Here is a 16,442-nt window from a genome sequence, read left to right on the forward strand (position 1 = left end):
GTGACTTTACATTGCATCTGAAAGAAAGGATAGGTTTCTCTCAATCATATGATTCATTGTTATTAAACTTCAACCTAAAGTAAAGAGTGCATTTTTATTACCATCTTAGATAGAGCTTCAGGATAACAGTGCATGATAGAAGGCTTTACCATAAACTATGCAATGGTCTTCTGACTGACATTCTGTAACACTAACACACACACCTAAAACACACTTGACAGCTTTTTAATTTGAATGTTCCTATCCAAAATCTGCTGTTAAACGACATCCAGACCGGCTACAAACTGTGGTTTGTTGTTTTTATTGAGCTGGGTCCTTTCTGCACAATCATTATTCACACTAAGTGTTTCCCTATTTGTAGCCCTGCTGGGCACATTTTGTGTTTAGTGGCACTCAATAATACCTCAAACATATCCATAATGTGAATGTGCTTTCCTTTATCTTTTGATGACTCATTGAATGGAATAAGGGGCAATAAATACCATGAATTGGAAATGGCAAACATGAATTTGCAAGACAGCCACTCGACTGACAGCGTCATCTAAATGTGTTGTTCATGTCACATCACTGTCACTCTTTATGACCACACACGCACAACCTCTCTTCCTGCTCCACATTTAACATACCACCATCTGCTCTGGGGACTTAGTTACCCTAGCAACCGGTGATGTCATAACACCCCTGCCTTATCGATTATCTCTGTACTCGTCAAACCGTCTACACCGGTGTGTGTGTGAGTTGGTCTGCGTTAATGTTTAATTTGTCATGCTGTCTGAGGTGAGCAACACCTTAATGGCAGTCAGAGACAAGCCTCAGATGTTTTGGCTCTATATTCATGAAACATGGCACACAAACATCAAAGTACATTCAGTTTTTCCATCTTAGTGAGCAGATGTGCAAGCTCACTTATGTTGCAGTGCAGCACACACGGAAAAGGCGTTAAAGCAGGATGAATACACTGTTAACTAGATGAATATTTAATCAACAAGTCGTAGGGTGGGCTTGAGTAATGGTCAATCAAATCAGCTCCTCTCATTAGATGCAGAGTCCTCCTGCAAAAAGGAATACTTGCTTATATGACTATACATGAACTGAAAACCTATTTCCATTTTCATTGATATGCCTTGCAAAGTTTGGCTCGTTGAACATTCATGGAGCTCAGAATACTTCATTAAGTATGCCTCACATACTCCTCGATTTGTGATGCACAAACCTGAAGTCTCTGTAGAATAGCTTGAGGTTCAATGTTCAAAACTACAAAAGGTTGAGAACTTAATATTTCAAACCAGGTGCCATGCAAACAAAATACATAGAAGTATTTGACAAAACAATATCTTACACATAGCGCCGCCGCCTGTTATTAAAGACAGCAGATAAAACCGATGGTAAAAGCAATTAAAGGAGAAGCCCCCAATAAAAAACTATTATGATGTGATTTATACAGCGTCAAAGAATCAAATGGAAAGCTGCAAAATTAAACATAAATGATAGATTTATGGGATTTTGGAGATGTCTGTGTGTCAGCCAGCCAGTCTGAGTTTCACATCATCCCAACTTTCTAAAATGGTCTGAACCCGATGGAAATATATGACTTTTTTAATGGCGAAACGAGTACCGAAAATGTGCTGCGCCGGCTGATCTGCATATTACAACCAAAGCTGTGAGGCTCCTCTCACCATGAAGCTGTGAAAGTAACACACAGTAAGAAATGCAAAAAAAATGCATATTCTTCATTTCTGCAGCTGAACAAAAACAAACCTAATGCACTCAACAAAAAAGTAGGCTGCAGTGTTACATTTAAATGTCTTGACTGAGGGAGGGGTGGAGGAGTTTTACATCAACAAAGCCCTCTTTGACCAATCCATTCAAATCTCAAGTATTTTATCCTTGAAGGGATTGCTTGCCCTTCGTTGTTTTGTTTCACTCAGACATAAGTTACATTATGTAAGCGAAAGACACTAACTGCTTTTTCAGTGCGGTTTAAACCCACTTGAGAAACTCAAACTTTAAACTTTTTAACATGTTATTTTACTTTCCTTTTTAAGTTTAAGGTAGTGCAATGACACATTCGAATTCCCACTCAAATGAGTACAGTAAAATACTGTTAAGGTGCCGGTACGTGCTGTTAAATATTAAAAGGGACATACTTTATATCTTCTAAATTCCACACTCCAGTAAGCAGAGAAAGGAATCCCGAGATCAGCAGAAAGATGTTGAAAGCAGGTGTTTCCTTGAGGAAATACCGCAGTATAAAAAAAATGTGCTATGCACAAGCGTCTTGCCTCCACCTCTCAGGAAGAGAAGCTCTGAAGTTGCTGTTTCAAATTTCAAGGCTTTTCCGCTCAAACGACCATCTCTACCAGCCGCATTCATCCATGGCTAAAAGATTTTCTACATCTGTCTCCTTCAGTTTCTTTCTCTCTCTCTCTTTCTTACCCCCCACCCTGCTTCCTGTCTCACTTGGTTGTGTTTTCCACAGAGCTTCCCTCTCTTTCCCTTTTCTTGTCCTGTAACCACTGTGATCTTCCAAACAGTAAGACAAATGGGCATCCAGTGGAAATACAGTTAAATAAATAAAACCATGATGCACACACACACCACCCTAAACACTTAAGTATGCATGCATGCACAGTCACACTTCCTCCTTACCACAGCCCTGACATTTTCCTCCTCAGTGTATTGGAGCAGAAACTGTTAATAGCACATAACTTGGATTTATGCTCAATGCATTTCACATATAATAGACATTAATTGTTGACCTCAGCAGACGTATTGCAGTAGTCTAAATTGGAAATCCTGATCAGAATCTATTCCTTAAGGCATCTGCCTAGTGAAATATTAATTGAACACTTTGCAGTGTGGTGTTAAGGTACCATTAATAATTCACTGAATAGATGGGGATGGCTATAACAAAAAGCAATTCTGAGAAGGGAGAATGTATCGATCCCATCAGTTGTTCTATGGCACAGGGTCATTTAAAGTTCCATGTTGTTGCAGTAATTGGAGGTAATTTAAAGGTACGGCTTAATTAAGTCTCCCAGCACAATGTACTCTTGGAGTTTCATTACGAGCAAAGGGCACCAAGCCAGAATTGGTTTAAGGCCGTCCAAACATTCAGTCCAAAAAGGTCTGCTATAGAACACACCTAATAGTTCATGAATAGCTGATGTATTCAAAGGAAAGGCACCAAATTGCTTCTTTTCATAGAGTGCAGTTAACTGATATTGAGGCTTCATGTCGTAGTCACAGTATTCCAGTGTAAGCTTCGTTTACCATATTACTGCCAGATTGTTGCTTGCTCATGCTGACTTTAATGTAGTTGTCTCCACGGTAGCAACCTTGCCCTATGCGTTTCAAATGGCTACTATATTAACATAGCCTAAGTTACTGTCAGCATATTACCTCTTTCATTTGAAACACAGCAGCGACTGAAAGGATGTGGATTCCCCACTGACTTCTCCCACAGTTCAATGAAACAGGAAATCAATGCTTCACATTAACCCCTGATAAATCTGCAGAGCCCTGAGACTAGAAAGTCGTGCTCCTGGTAGCTATGTCCCACTGAGCCTTTTCTTTTTCTCTTCTCATTTTGAAGTACATAACCACTGATACTGTTGGTGTTACCCAGAGGATTACAACAATGTCTAGAGCAAACTGAACGGAGAAGTGGTGAACAGTGCCCCATATATCACTGTGAGGCTGATTGATTAAGGTTGCAGCATCAGTATAAAATGCAGGAACAAAAGATGCCTCAGAAGACTGCACCGCATATATGATTTATCTCATCATCAAAAAGCTATAGCTTAATTTGGAACAATGCAGCCTGTTCAGATCTAGAACAATGATTATGTAACCTTTGTTTATTGATACCTCCGGATGTCACGATTCTTGTGTTGTGTCACGTTTTTAGTTTTGTGTGTCTGGTGGTGGGTGTTTTGCTGTTCTCCTTGTCATGTTTTCCTCCCTGTGTATTGTCTGGTCTTTCTCCCTGTATTTTCCTGTCTGTCGTTAGTTTCCCTGGTGTGTCTAATTTCCTGATTGTTTTCACCTGTCACCCCTTCTGTGTCTCCTGTGCTCATCAGCGTCAGTCCCGCCCCTGATTGTTCCCACCTGTGTCTTATTGTCATGTGTTTAAATTCCCCTGTCTCCCAGTGTTCCTTGTCAGTTCATCTTGTCTTTTGCCTTGGTCAGGTCTATGCTCTTTTGTACTTTCGAAAAGTTTGTTCCTCACCACGTGAGCGATTATCATTTTGTTCCCAATTTTTGTCATCTCAATTTTGAGATTAGTTAGAAACCCCCTTTTTTGTTCATCGTGTTTATTGAAGAAAATAAAGTATCTTAGCAATACTTTACCTCTGTCTCCCGGGTCGTGCAATTGGGTCCTACCTCCTAAGTGTCTGAGTTCATAACACCGGATGCAGGCGAGGCTATACCGTCATTGCTTTTTGTTGTCAATTCGTCAAAATGGATGACCTGTCTTGCAAATGATGTCATCCCAAATTGGCTGTACAGACGATTGACTGTGTTTGAATACATTTTATCTTTACTCAAATTTCATGAATAGCACACACCTTCTGAGTGCTGTTTGGATGAAAACATCACCTGCTAGGCTGTCATTTGTCTTTTACTTCGCACAACAACAAATTATGCTTTGAGCGATATCCAAGTTTCTTTTTAAACCTGCTGATGAATGGAATGTGAGTTTTACCTCACTCAATTTGTTATATGATTGTTCAGTTAATACAACATATTGTGACCATGGGGCATTTACAGTATGTCAGCGGCCTTCAAAGATTAATCAGCGCAGATTTGCAAAAGGTAAATAGTTTGTACCTTTTTGGCAATAAATATTTGGGATTTTATATTGTGTAGTTTGGTAATCATAATCACTGGTTTAAGCATCAATTGATGAAGCAATTTTGGCAGTTAATGAACCTACTGCATGTGTCCTCTTTAAAAAAAGCTTTTGCCTCACATTTAATTTAGGCTTTTACTCCTTCAAAAGATTTAAAGAATGTTATATTGGTTGTAACTCTTTTTTTCATCCTGACAGCACTCAATTCATTAAAAAAAACATCATTTTTTTCCTGAGCTCTTTAAAAGCCACCAATCAGGATTCAGCATTTTGTAATAGCTCACTATGCATACGCAACAAACAAACAGCCTCTAAAGCATATCGTTTTTCTAGGCCTTAAATATACTCTATCAATCATCATCATGATCATCAATCAAGTGGCTCAAGGGGGCATGTCCAGCATACTCATTCATGTATGTACACGGTATGTTGAGTGGTTACTTTTTTATACCAGGGCTTGTTTAAAGATGCAATCAAATTTGATGCAGGGCACCCCGGTGGTTTTGCAGCCCTCTTAAGGATGGATTAAGAGATGTGAAACACAGGAAATGGCCTATTTAACACTAAGAGGTGAGGACAGAATACATCAGTAACCATGGCAACAGGAGCAGACGGGAAGACCAGGTACCTCGTCCGAAGCAGGGCAAATTGGACGTTCCTTGACACTTCTTCATGCTGCTCTCCAGAGACAGGGAGCAAGTCAGAGGATGCTCACACTTCTTCCCAGCCCATCCCTCTTTACAGTAACACGTGCCGCAATTACACTGGCCATGACCTGCAAAAAGAGGTAGAGGAAGCAGAGAGGTAAAATAAACTGGGGTGAAGAAAGCACACTTGGCAAGGTGACAGATGGATAGGTTATGGAGCAGTAAGGAGATCAAGATGGGAGTTAGTCTGTAAGAGAGGGTAAAAAAGGGAAGCAAGGGAGGTTGTTTAATAAACTAGGGGCAGGACACGCTTAATGGGATGAATTTAGTATCCTTAGAACAAAAAATATCACTGTATGGCCAGCTCTAATCGGCTGTATATGTTTAGTGAATTCATACATGGAGAAATGCACCAAATAACTGTTAACGTTGCATATGCTAAGATGCCGCAAGCATTTTCTAGCACATACATTTTTAGAAAGGATAGCGGGAGCATCCATCATATTTTGTTCATTAATTCTTTAGAGAAACAGTAAAAAGGTCAGTCCACTCCCCACCCTCCCTCATACACGTTATACAGAAAGTTCACTTTAATGGCACCAGAACAGAGTATTCAAAGCAGATGGAAAGCTGATGTTGGTAAGCAAGAAACTGCTGTCTTTTAAATGTGAAGATCAGTTTTATACAGACATTTACATAAGTATGTACCAGAAGTCATACATTGTATGAACCACTATAAGACTTTAACATTTTGGGAAATATGCCAATTTTTACTTTCATGCTGAGCATCAGAAAGAGAGATGTAACTCCCACATACATACAGTAGCTAAATATATAAATATAGCAGGAGCCAGCATCAACTAATCTTAGCAAGAAGATTGAAAACAACAGGAAACTAATTGGGCTCCATAGAAGTTAACAAAATATGTCTTGAAAAACTCTTAAGCTTACCAACTCAGATATTTGTCATTCTTTTTATTTGTACAAGCCCCGAGTAAATGTGCTGTTTTATAAGGCATTATAAGCTGGACTCTGTTTTGCTGGGAACTTTGTTTTTTTTGGGGAGATTTTTTCTTACCTTTTGAAAGAGCTGTTCCTGCCCATTTGCTGTCTTTATGCTCAGCTATGCTAACCAGCCAGGAATAGGGTTGTGGTAACAATCTGTGATGTATACATCTGGGCAAAACACGCTTATTTTTACTTTCTTGCTGAGAGTAAGATGAGAAGATCAGTACCAATCTTCTTTTCTTACTATTGTCAAGAAAGCAAATAAGCCTATTTCTTTCACATATCCTGAACCAGTTCTCTTAACTATTTTTAGAGAACATTCAGGATTTCTGTAAATGTCTTGCATACAGGAATGTGAATCCAGAAACAGCCTGCTGACCTGTGCAGTAGTCGTCTGTGTATCGGTCGTAGGTTGCGAGACAGGTCCTCTCATCGCATTCACAGGTGTTTCCGTGAATATCTCCCCAGTCGCCAGAGGGATCTACATCGTGACAGTTACACTCCCCACACACACAGGTCCCTAGAAAAAAATCACACACACACATACAGTAATGTAATAATTCACCATTGTAATTTCTTTCCCAGTCTTACAGTAGAGATACATCTGTCATGTGCACTGGAAATAAACAAACAGAACAATGCTAAATCAACTCTGACATTATTAACTTGGATGCAGGCTTCTCACTGAGATTTGGATAGGGATGGGATGGGGGGGCTTCTATTTTTCTACTTGAGGTTAAACACAACATAATGAATCCAAGTTTTCCTTCTGTCTTACTTTTTCATCCTTAATCTATGAATTTCTGTCTGTCTCTCTGTCTCTTTCTCATTTTTCGTTTTAAATCTTGGCCCGGGCAGCAGCCTTTGGAAATCCCGTTTTCTCTTATCAGCAGTGACAGAGCAGGGGAGACCTCGGGGGAGCCGGGCCAGCTGGCAGGCCTGCGGGCTGTGGCTGGCGCTTGTCTGGCACTTGGCCCTATAGGTTCGGTCTCCTCTCCACCTTCATAACCCTGGAGCCCTGGATTTATAGAGCCATGCACGTTAATGTCTGCCACAAATGTCACATCCTGGCTTTACACGAGCAGTAGAAAAGAAATTCTATATCAACCTAAACATTACATATTTTGACGAGAAGAAACCTTGTTTCTCAACGAAGGCAATCCCTCTCACCACACAGAAGGGGAATTATTCCTCTGTTTGTGCCTCAATCAGCAGTATCATCTCGATTCAATTTGTTTTGATCAAGACATTTTATGTAGATGCATTAATTTAGCTTCCAGCGTTTTTGGCTGTTATCATTTTGACAGCACGCCAGTTAGTTCATTAATAGCTCAACTGCGGAGGCTAGTGACCCTAACAGACGGAGGGGTTTTTCATTTTGTAGAATTAAACAGAGTAACATATTAGATGAGTAAGAAATAAAGGCCACAGTTCAAATGAATAGAGAAGGAAGATGTTTCACATTCTCATAAAAATACGTCTAGTGGGTGATGAAATCAACCCTCTTTTGTAATCACCTTCCATGATCCATCTACCATAATCACCAGGAATGATCTTCACAATGCGTTAAAGGAGGATTAATTCAGAAGAAAGTGGTAACATGCCATATGGGAATGGGAATTAATAATATTTCCCATTATAATCCGTAGTAGCTGTAGTAGTATAATCAGTGTGACTAGAGCAGATTGGAGAGATGAGGGTGACGTTGTGTTTTACCAAACGGGGACTGGAGCGAAACAGGATTTTATATTTTGAGCATGGGTCACACAACTGACAAAGTCTGACATTTGTTCCCAGTGCAGTGGTAATGGTAGCATTTTGAGAAGTGCATCAGTCAGGTTTACCTTAAAAAAATGTAATAGAATGAAGAAAATGAGTGCCAGAAACGTGAAAAATATGATATACTTTATTTTCTTCCATACATTTTAAAATACTGTTAGCCAGGATAAGGTTATCCACTTATTGCAGATACGTTGTAAACGGATACTCTTAGATATGAGACATGTTTATAGTTGCTGTCAGTCAAATCTTTGAGATTTCATGAAACTGATTAATGTTTCTTCCTTTCTTTACTCCAATTTAGCTGCTGCTCAATCTAGAGAGGACGAGAACTACATCTAAGCTGAAACCTGCATATTTTCCCAAAGTACAACCATTTCTCAAAAAGGAATCAATTCATTTATCAATATCACATAATAAGCTTTTCAAAGAATTGTAAAACGCTGGCAAGCTAATAGAGAAGCAGAGAAAATGTGTTCAGGGTAATTTGAACTGAGATGGACTTCGTTTTAATTGCAATCCTATATTTTCTTTCTTTCTGATAACCTTTGAAATTGTAACACCTTCGACTGCCCTTTTCTGTAGTTAAGAAGAGTACAATGGTCTACTACACCATTAACACAGTGGATGGTTGTCCATGCTGTGTCAGCTGTGCACTTAACCATAAACCATCAGGCTCTGTCCATGTAGGTAGGCTATCATTTAGCCCGACCACTTAGGCAGCCCTCAGCCAGTCCACTGAAATTAATTTTAAAGAGATTTACTGAAATCCCCCAGGATCACTCGAGTTACGTTAGTGAGGCTATTTCTCTGACTGTGTCCGCCAAGCTTTTTTGACTTTCAGTGACATTTACATGAGGATTTCTCATCCAATCTTTTCTCTGTGCAGTTTTATTTTCTGTATTTCTTCTTCTCCCCTGTGTCTCTTCCCTTTCTTCATTCTTAGTTCAAAAGGTGGATGTCAAAGTGTCTCTTTTTTATATGTCATAGTCAGATAGCAGAAGACAACTTGGGTTCTTTTGTCACACACGTGGGAAAAACTGTGACTGATCAAAGATTTCTTTGAATCTTTGTTCAGCATCAACTCCATTAATTTCTTCCCCAGTGTTGCACTACACCAGGATAGTGTCTCCTCCTCCTAATGACCTGATATAACAGAGAGGAAATAATCTGATACCTTTTATGATGTTTGTTTCCTGTTTCGTGGCAACATAATTCAATTGCAATTGTCACTATTGTGACATGGACTCAAATGGGTTTGATGGAATTAACCATTGGCAGAAATTCCTGGCAACCATTCCTCTATTGGTTTTTCTTTGTGAATCAATGATATTATTTATCCGAATAAAGGCTGTTGGAAAAGACCTGTTTTCCATAATTGTACATTTTGGATGTTAAACATTTTAGATGGTGGTTTAAAAAAATATTCAATAACAAATCTGAGAATAATTTAAGTACTGTAGCCTACTGGTTTGAGGTGGGTAAACAGACCTCTGTTGCTGCAGATTTTCCCATCTGGAGCCTTGCATCTCCGCTTGCTTTCCCATGGGCTGATGTCACACTGGAATTCACATTTGTCTCCATGCCAACCAGCCGCACAGTAACAGTTTCCACAGTAACACTGGCCATGGCCTGGAAGCAGATCAGAATGCACATGAAACAGCTGATGAGTTCACCTTTATCACTAGATTAGCCGTCAGTTAAACACACATTTAAATATTCATTGTTTAGGATTTTAAGATGGCTGGATACTATTTCAAAGCCCTCTATTTTTACAAAATTATTATTATTCAAAATGAATATCACTCTTAATTATAAAAATTAAGATTAACACCATTTTATTTGCCACCTTTTTAAGACTAGCTTTAGAAAAAGTTAAGCTTTCTGTTTTTCTGACCTAGGCCTGATACGCTAAGTCCATTATTTAGCTTTGAAAAGGAAATGTTTAATTAACATTGGGATCAGGCACTGGAACAACCTGCGGGGAACAGGGATGAGTTTAACAATGCATGTCAACTAGAGACAACACTTCACATTAACCTTCATGGACGCATGAGGGGAATGTATTTGCTTATGTCAAACAGAGTGACAAAGATAGACAGTCCTTGAAAAATGACAAGTTAAACTCAGGTGGCTGTACTTTTGGTGGATGAGTGGGAGGATGAGACAGCGGATACGGGCCATACCTCCACACACCTCTCCGGTATCTTCGTCCAGACACTCGCTGTCGTCACACTCGCAGAAACGTCCAGTCACCAGACCCCTGTTTTCTTTATTGTTACACATGCAGCTCCCACAGTGGCAAGTGCCTATTAAAGATGAACCAGCTTTAGACACAGTTTAAGCTCATTTGTTGGAAAACTTCCAATATGTGGGTGTGTTTAAACGTTGTGTGTGGTTGGGATGGGAGGATGTGTGTATGTTCTGATGCCCTGCACAACAATAACCCAGCTGGTTTACAGATGTGCTTTGGAGGCAACGTCTGGGCATCATGTGTCAACGGATGTAGACTGGTTTCACGGCTGTGGTTATGTATGTGTGTGCAGGGGCTTTCGGATGCTATGCTATATCATAAACATACAAACTGGGACTGTGTGACTCAAATAAGCTCTGGCTTTGGAGGTTAAAAACTAATTGAATAATCAATACTTACACACAGTACTGGTACTCAACATATCAGTCTTCCTTACGATGACCATTCAGGTATAAATGGGTTAATGTACTGGTGTTATCGAAAAAGAGATTGTTTAATCTGATATGTGTGAGAACAAAGAAATCACAAGAATCGGTCCTAAACCGAAACAAATATAAATTGTAAGTAATGCCTTTATTAGCATTAATAATTCCTTTTAATTATTATGTTTGGTTTAATAATAAGCTCTTAAAAGGGAACGAATGGAAGTAAAAATAAATAAAAGGAAACTAAAGAAATACATGAACAGATTTATGCAAAGGCTGTATAAGTAAATATTTTTGCCTAAAGCAAAGTAGTAAAAATGTAGTTTCAAGTTCTAGTTATGTGTGTATGTTGTGTCTATTGGTCTGTTGATATGCGAGCAGGCTTTTATTAATGCTTTGGTGTCATTTTCTTGCAATTCTGTATGTATGTGTGTAGGTGTACATTCAAGGTGCAAGTCTGCCTGTGTGCCTGTGTGCACACACATCTGTCTGAGTGTTTGTGGTACCTTTGTTGGAACACACCACTCCCTCTGGGTTTTTGCAAAGCTCTTTGCTCTTCTTGCTGGGTAGGTTACACTCCTCCTGGAACTGGCAGGCATCTCCAAACCAGCCTTCATCACACTCACACATCCCACAGTCACAGTAGCCACGGTCTGAAGGAAACAACACAGACCACATGCTGTTTACCAGTGCCTAAAAGCATGCCACTGCCCAGTGCTTCGAAATTGCTGTACAAACAGGAAACACACAAGTGTTATTAAATGTAAGTGTTGGCATTGCACTATGGAGAGTAAAAGGATTGGAATAAAAGGATTATGTTAAGCGTTTTATGGAATATGAAACATACATACATGTATATTTGAAAATCATATCTGTTCAACATTTCAGGAAGATGTACTCGCCTCCCCTTCAATCAAAGTAACAGTGTTGCCTTGTTCAGTGTCACAGGACCTACTTAGGCAGTTTGGCGTCACAGCATTTCTCATCATTCTGATGGCCGTAGTGAGCAATGTGAAAAACAGGGGTTATTATGAATGTTGCTCCTAATGCATTTAGCAGCAAGGGGCCTTGTATGTCACACTCAATCATTCTCCTGACTCGTTCATCATGTATCCGTGGTGTCCTTTTCAAGGGCTATCCATCAGTCATTAACAACAGCCAAGTCCCCTGTCTCTTCTCATTATTGATACGTCTCCGGGACACTTGCACGTTCAAGAAAAACGAATATAGAAAGTGCACTTCAAAGAGAGCTGCACTACATACCATTTTGAGGAAAATAAATAGATTTTAGGAGATATCAAAATGATAATCCAAACTGATGAATCCCAATCATATTTAAACACATTAAGCATCCTAAAACACAGCATAACCAAGTTTTTTTCTAATATTTAGTCAATCTTGAATCATTGCCACCATAGCATTCTACTGTGGAGAACAGTGAATGTAAATTAAAACATTTATGCTTTGTGATTATTATTATTATATGTTTCAATACACACAGCACTATTGGTGCAAGGGACAGGAAATAAAAACGCTTTTCTTTTTGGATTTATTGCAGATGTCAACTGTCACACGATAGCTGTTAAACAGAGTAAGATTAAAGTCTCTCCAACTCTATCCATCAGAATATTACAAAGTTGCTGCAACCCACTAGCCCCCATTAATCTCCACTTGACAGTCACACTGACATACAAGACGGACCCTCTTTGTCTGCTATAGGCGAAAGTTTATGTGTGTGGGAAGGTGCCTGTCTGTCGCCAATATATCTTTCCTGGTGCTTCCTGAGCAGTAATTCTCTGTGGTTTAGGAGTGTTAGGGGCCTTCCTACACACCAACAACAGATACACACGCCTAGCCAATCAGGGACTGGTCAGAGCCCAAATACATTCACTGGGGGTCGTAAAAGAGAGGGTGCATCAGTGTCAGCATCAGTGGCATTTATAACAGGTGCTACCATGATTAACTGCTAATGAGAAGAGGATGGTGACTCATTCAGCAAGCTAATTTCAGGTTTAGAATTCAACTTGTCCTTCTCTGATGATACATTAGGTATAATATAAACAGGGTGGTAAACAAGGGACTAGTTTTGTATGGAACATACTTCAGAAATCTTGAGTGATTACTGGAAATTCTATGTAACTAATTTCCTCTCTGTGAGCAGCAAACACTTCTTTTGCTACATTCTAGGCAATCTTGGGGCTATTCTGAGATTTCAGTACAGTTTTGATTATAGGAAAGGCAATAATGCAAGACATACATTATATATTGCACATCTAAAACTCCTTGAGACTGTCTCTGCGCCCATTTATTACCAGCACTTGATTTTTCATCTCAAAAAGACATTTCCCCACTTACTTCGTTTAGGTCATGTTCTCCATACCATGATCCTCATTTCAATGAGTAATTATCCTCCCTTGCTTTCTTCTCCCTGTGGGTTTCGGAGCGTGAAACAGCAGCCTGTCAGCTCCTATTCTGTGGTAAAGATCTAGGAGACACTTGTCTCATGTAATAACTCATCCTCTATGAGCGCTGCCCTCGGAACAAGTAATACTACTAATACTTACAATTCACCTCGACATTCATTTGTAAACTTTGTTGGCTTTAATATACCTTTTTGATATTTCTAAATATATATTTTTCATTATGATAACAATGTATGTTCCTACAGCAAGAAGTATTTGGAAACTGTAATAGATCCCAATCAAAATGGCCTTTTACTAGTAGACTTGGATAGACTTAAGTGGCTCTTTCTCCTTGCAGCCCACACTGCTATCATTAGGTGACTCACCACACAGGCACACTGCCCAGCAAGACCAGAATATCTAAGTGAAAGCACATCAAAATATGTACTAGCAAAAAAATACAGATATGAACAATTTAATGTGCTGTAATGGCTCGAGGATTGCATTTCACTGTGGGTAACTGTTTTTCTCTCTATTTAGGAAATCAACAGGAATGAGTAAAGCTTTTAGTCATTTTGAACAGACTGCCATTAGTGAGTTGTTCACCCATGATTACTTTATATCATCTGTCTCTGTGTCCGTATTGGAAGCAACATCTTACGCTTATGTAACACTGATTGAAAGTGCATCTGGAGGAGTTTGATTTGGAACAGCGTGGACAAACTGACTTCTTATGTGCCGCTGACATAAAACCCCCTTGGGTGGGATCTTCTTTGGCTCTGGCAGGGGGCTCAGAGGCTGGGGGACTGAGCCAGGAAAAACGTAGAAGCTCTGAAAACCTAGTGAGGTAGAGAGGCCAAAATGTGTTCTCACAAAACTTCAAAACCGCCATCAAGCAGGGTGGAAAAGGTTTTCACACTCATGCCTCCCCGTTTCAACTGCTCCTTTGAGATAGGGCGAGTAGGACACGCATGTGATAAAGTCTGCCAGAATCTTAAAGTTACAGATTGTTCCGGATTGCAGACATACTTGGCTTTCTACCTCAATCCACATCAGTGACTGCAGGGATTTGGAAGTACCAAAGAGAACGCTTTTGACCCTGTGTTTGATCAAACATTTGTTAGTAATTACAGTAAGAAGTGTATCAACTCTGTCTCTGTCTTTGATAAAGAACAATTCAAATAAACAAGCAGTAATGTTCCAATGAAGATTATAACTCATAGATGATTGCTCACTAAGGGCTCTAGTCTTGATATAATGGTCTAATGCTACTCAATATTGTACCAGTAATTACTAACAAGTTGATTATACATTACAGTGTTTTTTCACCGGGACAATGCTAGCCTGCAGCGCCCTGCGGCACAATCTGTGACTCTCACAATGGAAAAAGCCCTTCAATCGCAGAGAAGCACACACAGAACAGACACAAAGAGAGAAGAAGTGAGGGAGAGAGACTTCACGTGGCTCATCAATGAGGGGGGAAAAGAGGGAAGGCTGTGAAAGAGCGAATGGAAACATTACCACTATGACTGTTATCTATGAAAACAAGGGAGTTATTATGGAAATTACATAATATATAGATTAACCTCACAAGGGTGTTTTTCTCATGTACTGCAGCTTAATAGAAAAAGGGAGAGGGGATAGAACAGGGTGATTCAACACAGTCAAAAACAAACAGCAGAGTGAAATAACAGGACGGATTTGCACAGTTGGTGAACAGATGTTAGGTCACCATCCCGTTGCTCTGCTACAATATGGGATGCATCAGTGAGAGGAAAAACATGTGAGTGACAGCATCACTGTTTTTTGTAAATCATACAATAAATTCAGCAACAAGTTCTCTAACACTAAAGCTTGAATGTTCCCTGTTGGTTTAACATTGCCTATAACTTGTCCATTATCAGTCCATTAGTATTCCAGAGATGTTTTTCTGGCCACTGTCCATAGTATAAGATAATGTATGGGATCACACAATGTGCAAAAAATAAATATGTTTACTGTGGAGCATGTCTCTATTATTTTTATGAAAAATAGTCTAATGCATGTGAAAAAGGAACACATGTTGTTTTTTCCTCAGAATAAAATAAAAAGGAGAGCCTTGTTCATTCTTCTTTTCAGTATGGCTTTATGCTAATAATGCATTGCGCAACAACAGCCCAAGGCAAATTGCTATACCCTTCTGTATACAAGCATAGTTTATAAATGTAGTATTTCCAGTTCACTTGACTTATATGTCTTTTGAAGGAAACCGATACAACAAAAGGCCATAACAGCTCCCCACAAAAAGAAACAGCATGTTGTTTCAGACCAAAGGCATTCTTGCTCTGTTGGCAGTAATATTCACTTTAAAGCCTTGTACTGCTTCAAAACAACACCACATTGAAACCATGCTTTTTAAAGATGTTGCCATCAGACCTTTATTTAAGAAAATAAATCATTCCCATCTTCCTCATCCAGCCTGACTTGTTGCTCTGACTAAATGGTTTGAATCAGTCCGACAAATGCCATCCAAGGTAAAACAACATCTCAATGCCAGGAAAGCTAATGTTTCTAGAAAGGGAAACACACAGTTTATCCCTAAGGAGAAAAATCTATTGGATCTTATCTCTGAGCAGTTTGGAGAGGCAGAGATAAGGTTGCCGCAGGGAGAGGAATTGGCTGCCGATCTCAGACACGGACCCTGCTGCATGGGCTATTGAGCAGCCAGAGGCAGGTGGGGATGTGTGTATTCTTCTCAATATGCTTTGACTAGATTTGCTGGGCCCTATATGCACATAGGGAAATGGTTTTATAAGTATGTGGCTCGTTGTGCATATTTACATCTGGGTGTGAACATCTATCCCTCTCGTGCTGCATCTAGATTCCATTTGCAGTCCGTGTAGCAGGGAGTGAAACCCCATTATCAGGCTGAAGCAGGGCCTTCTCGCTCCAGACTGCTGAAACATAATGAGCTCCCCAAAGCAGCCGACTTGTCTACCCAAATAAATCACTTTACCCTGCACGTTTACACACACACACACACACACACACACACACACACACACACACACACACACACACACACACACACAC

The 16,442-nt window shown here is 39.7% G+C and overlaps 1 protein-coding gene across 2 annotated transcripts in view; it reads right to left on the reverse strand.

Moving 5' to 3' along the window:
- itgbl1 (integrin, beta-like 1) overlaps window positions 1–16,442 on the reverse strand; it is a 35,544-nt gene that overhangs the window by 14,661 nt on the left and 4,441 nt on the right. For both annotated transcript variants that reach the window (XM_079666466.1, XM_079666465.1), the window contains exons 3-7: window positions 11,475–11,621; window positions 10,476–10,598; window positions 9,781–9,921; window positions 6,890–7,030; window positions 5,484–5,630 (exon numbers count right to left, since the gene is read on the reverse strand). In XM_079666466.1, coding sequence (XP_079522592.1) covers window positions 5,484–5,630; window positions 6,890–7,030; window positions 9,781–9,921; window positions 10,476–10,598; window positions 11,475–11,621 — 699 coding nt within the window. The remainder of the gene's footprint in view (window positions 1–5,483; window positions 5,631–6,889; window positions 7,031–9,780; window positions 9,922–10,475; window positions 10,599–11,474; window positions 11,622–16,442) is intronic.

Source organism: Notothenia rossii (assembly GCF_949606895.1).
Source record: "Notothenia rossii genome assembly, chromosome: 2".
Taxonomy (NCBI): Eukaryota; Metazoa; Chordata; class Actinopteri; order Perciformes; family Nototheniidae; genus Notothenia; species Notothenia rossii.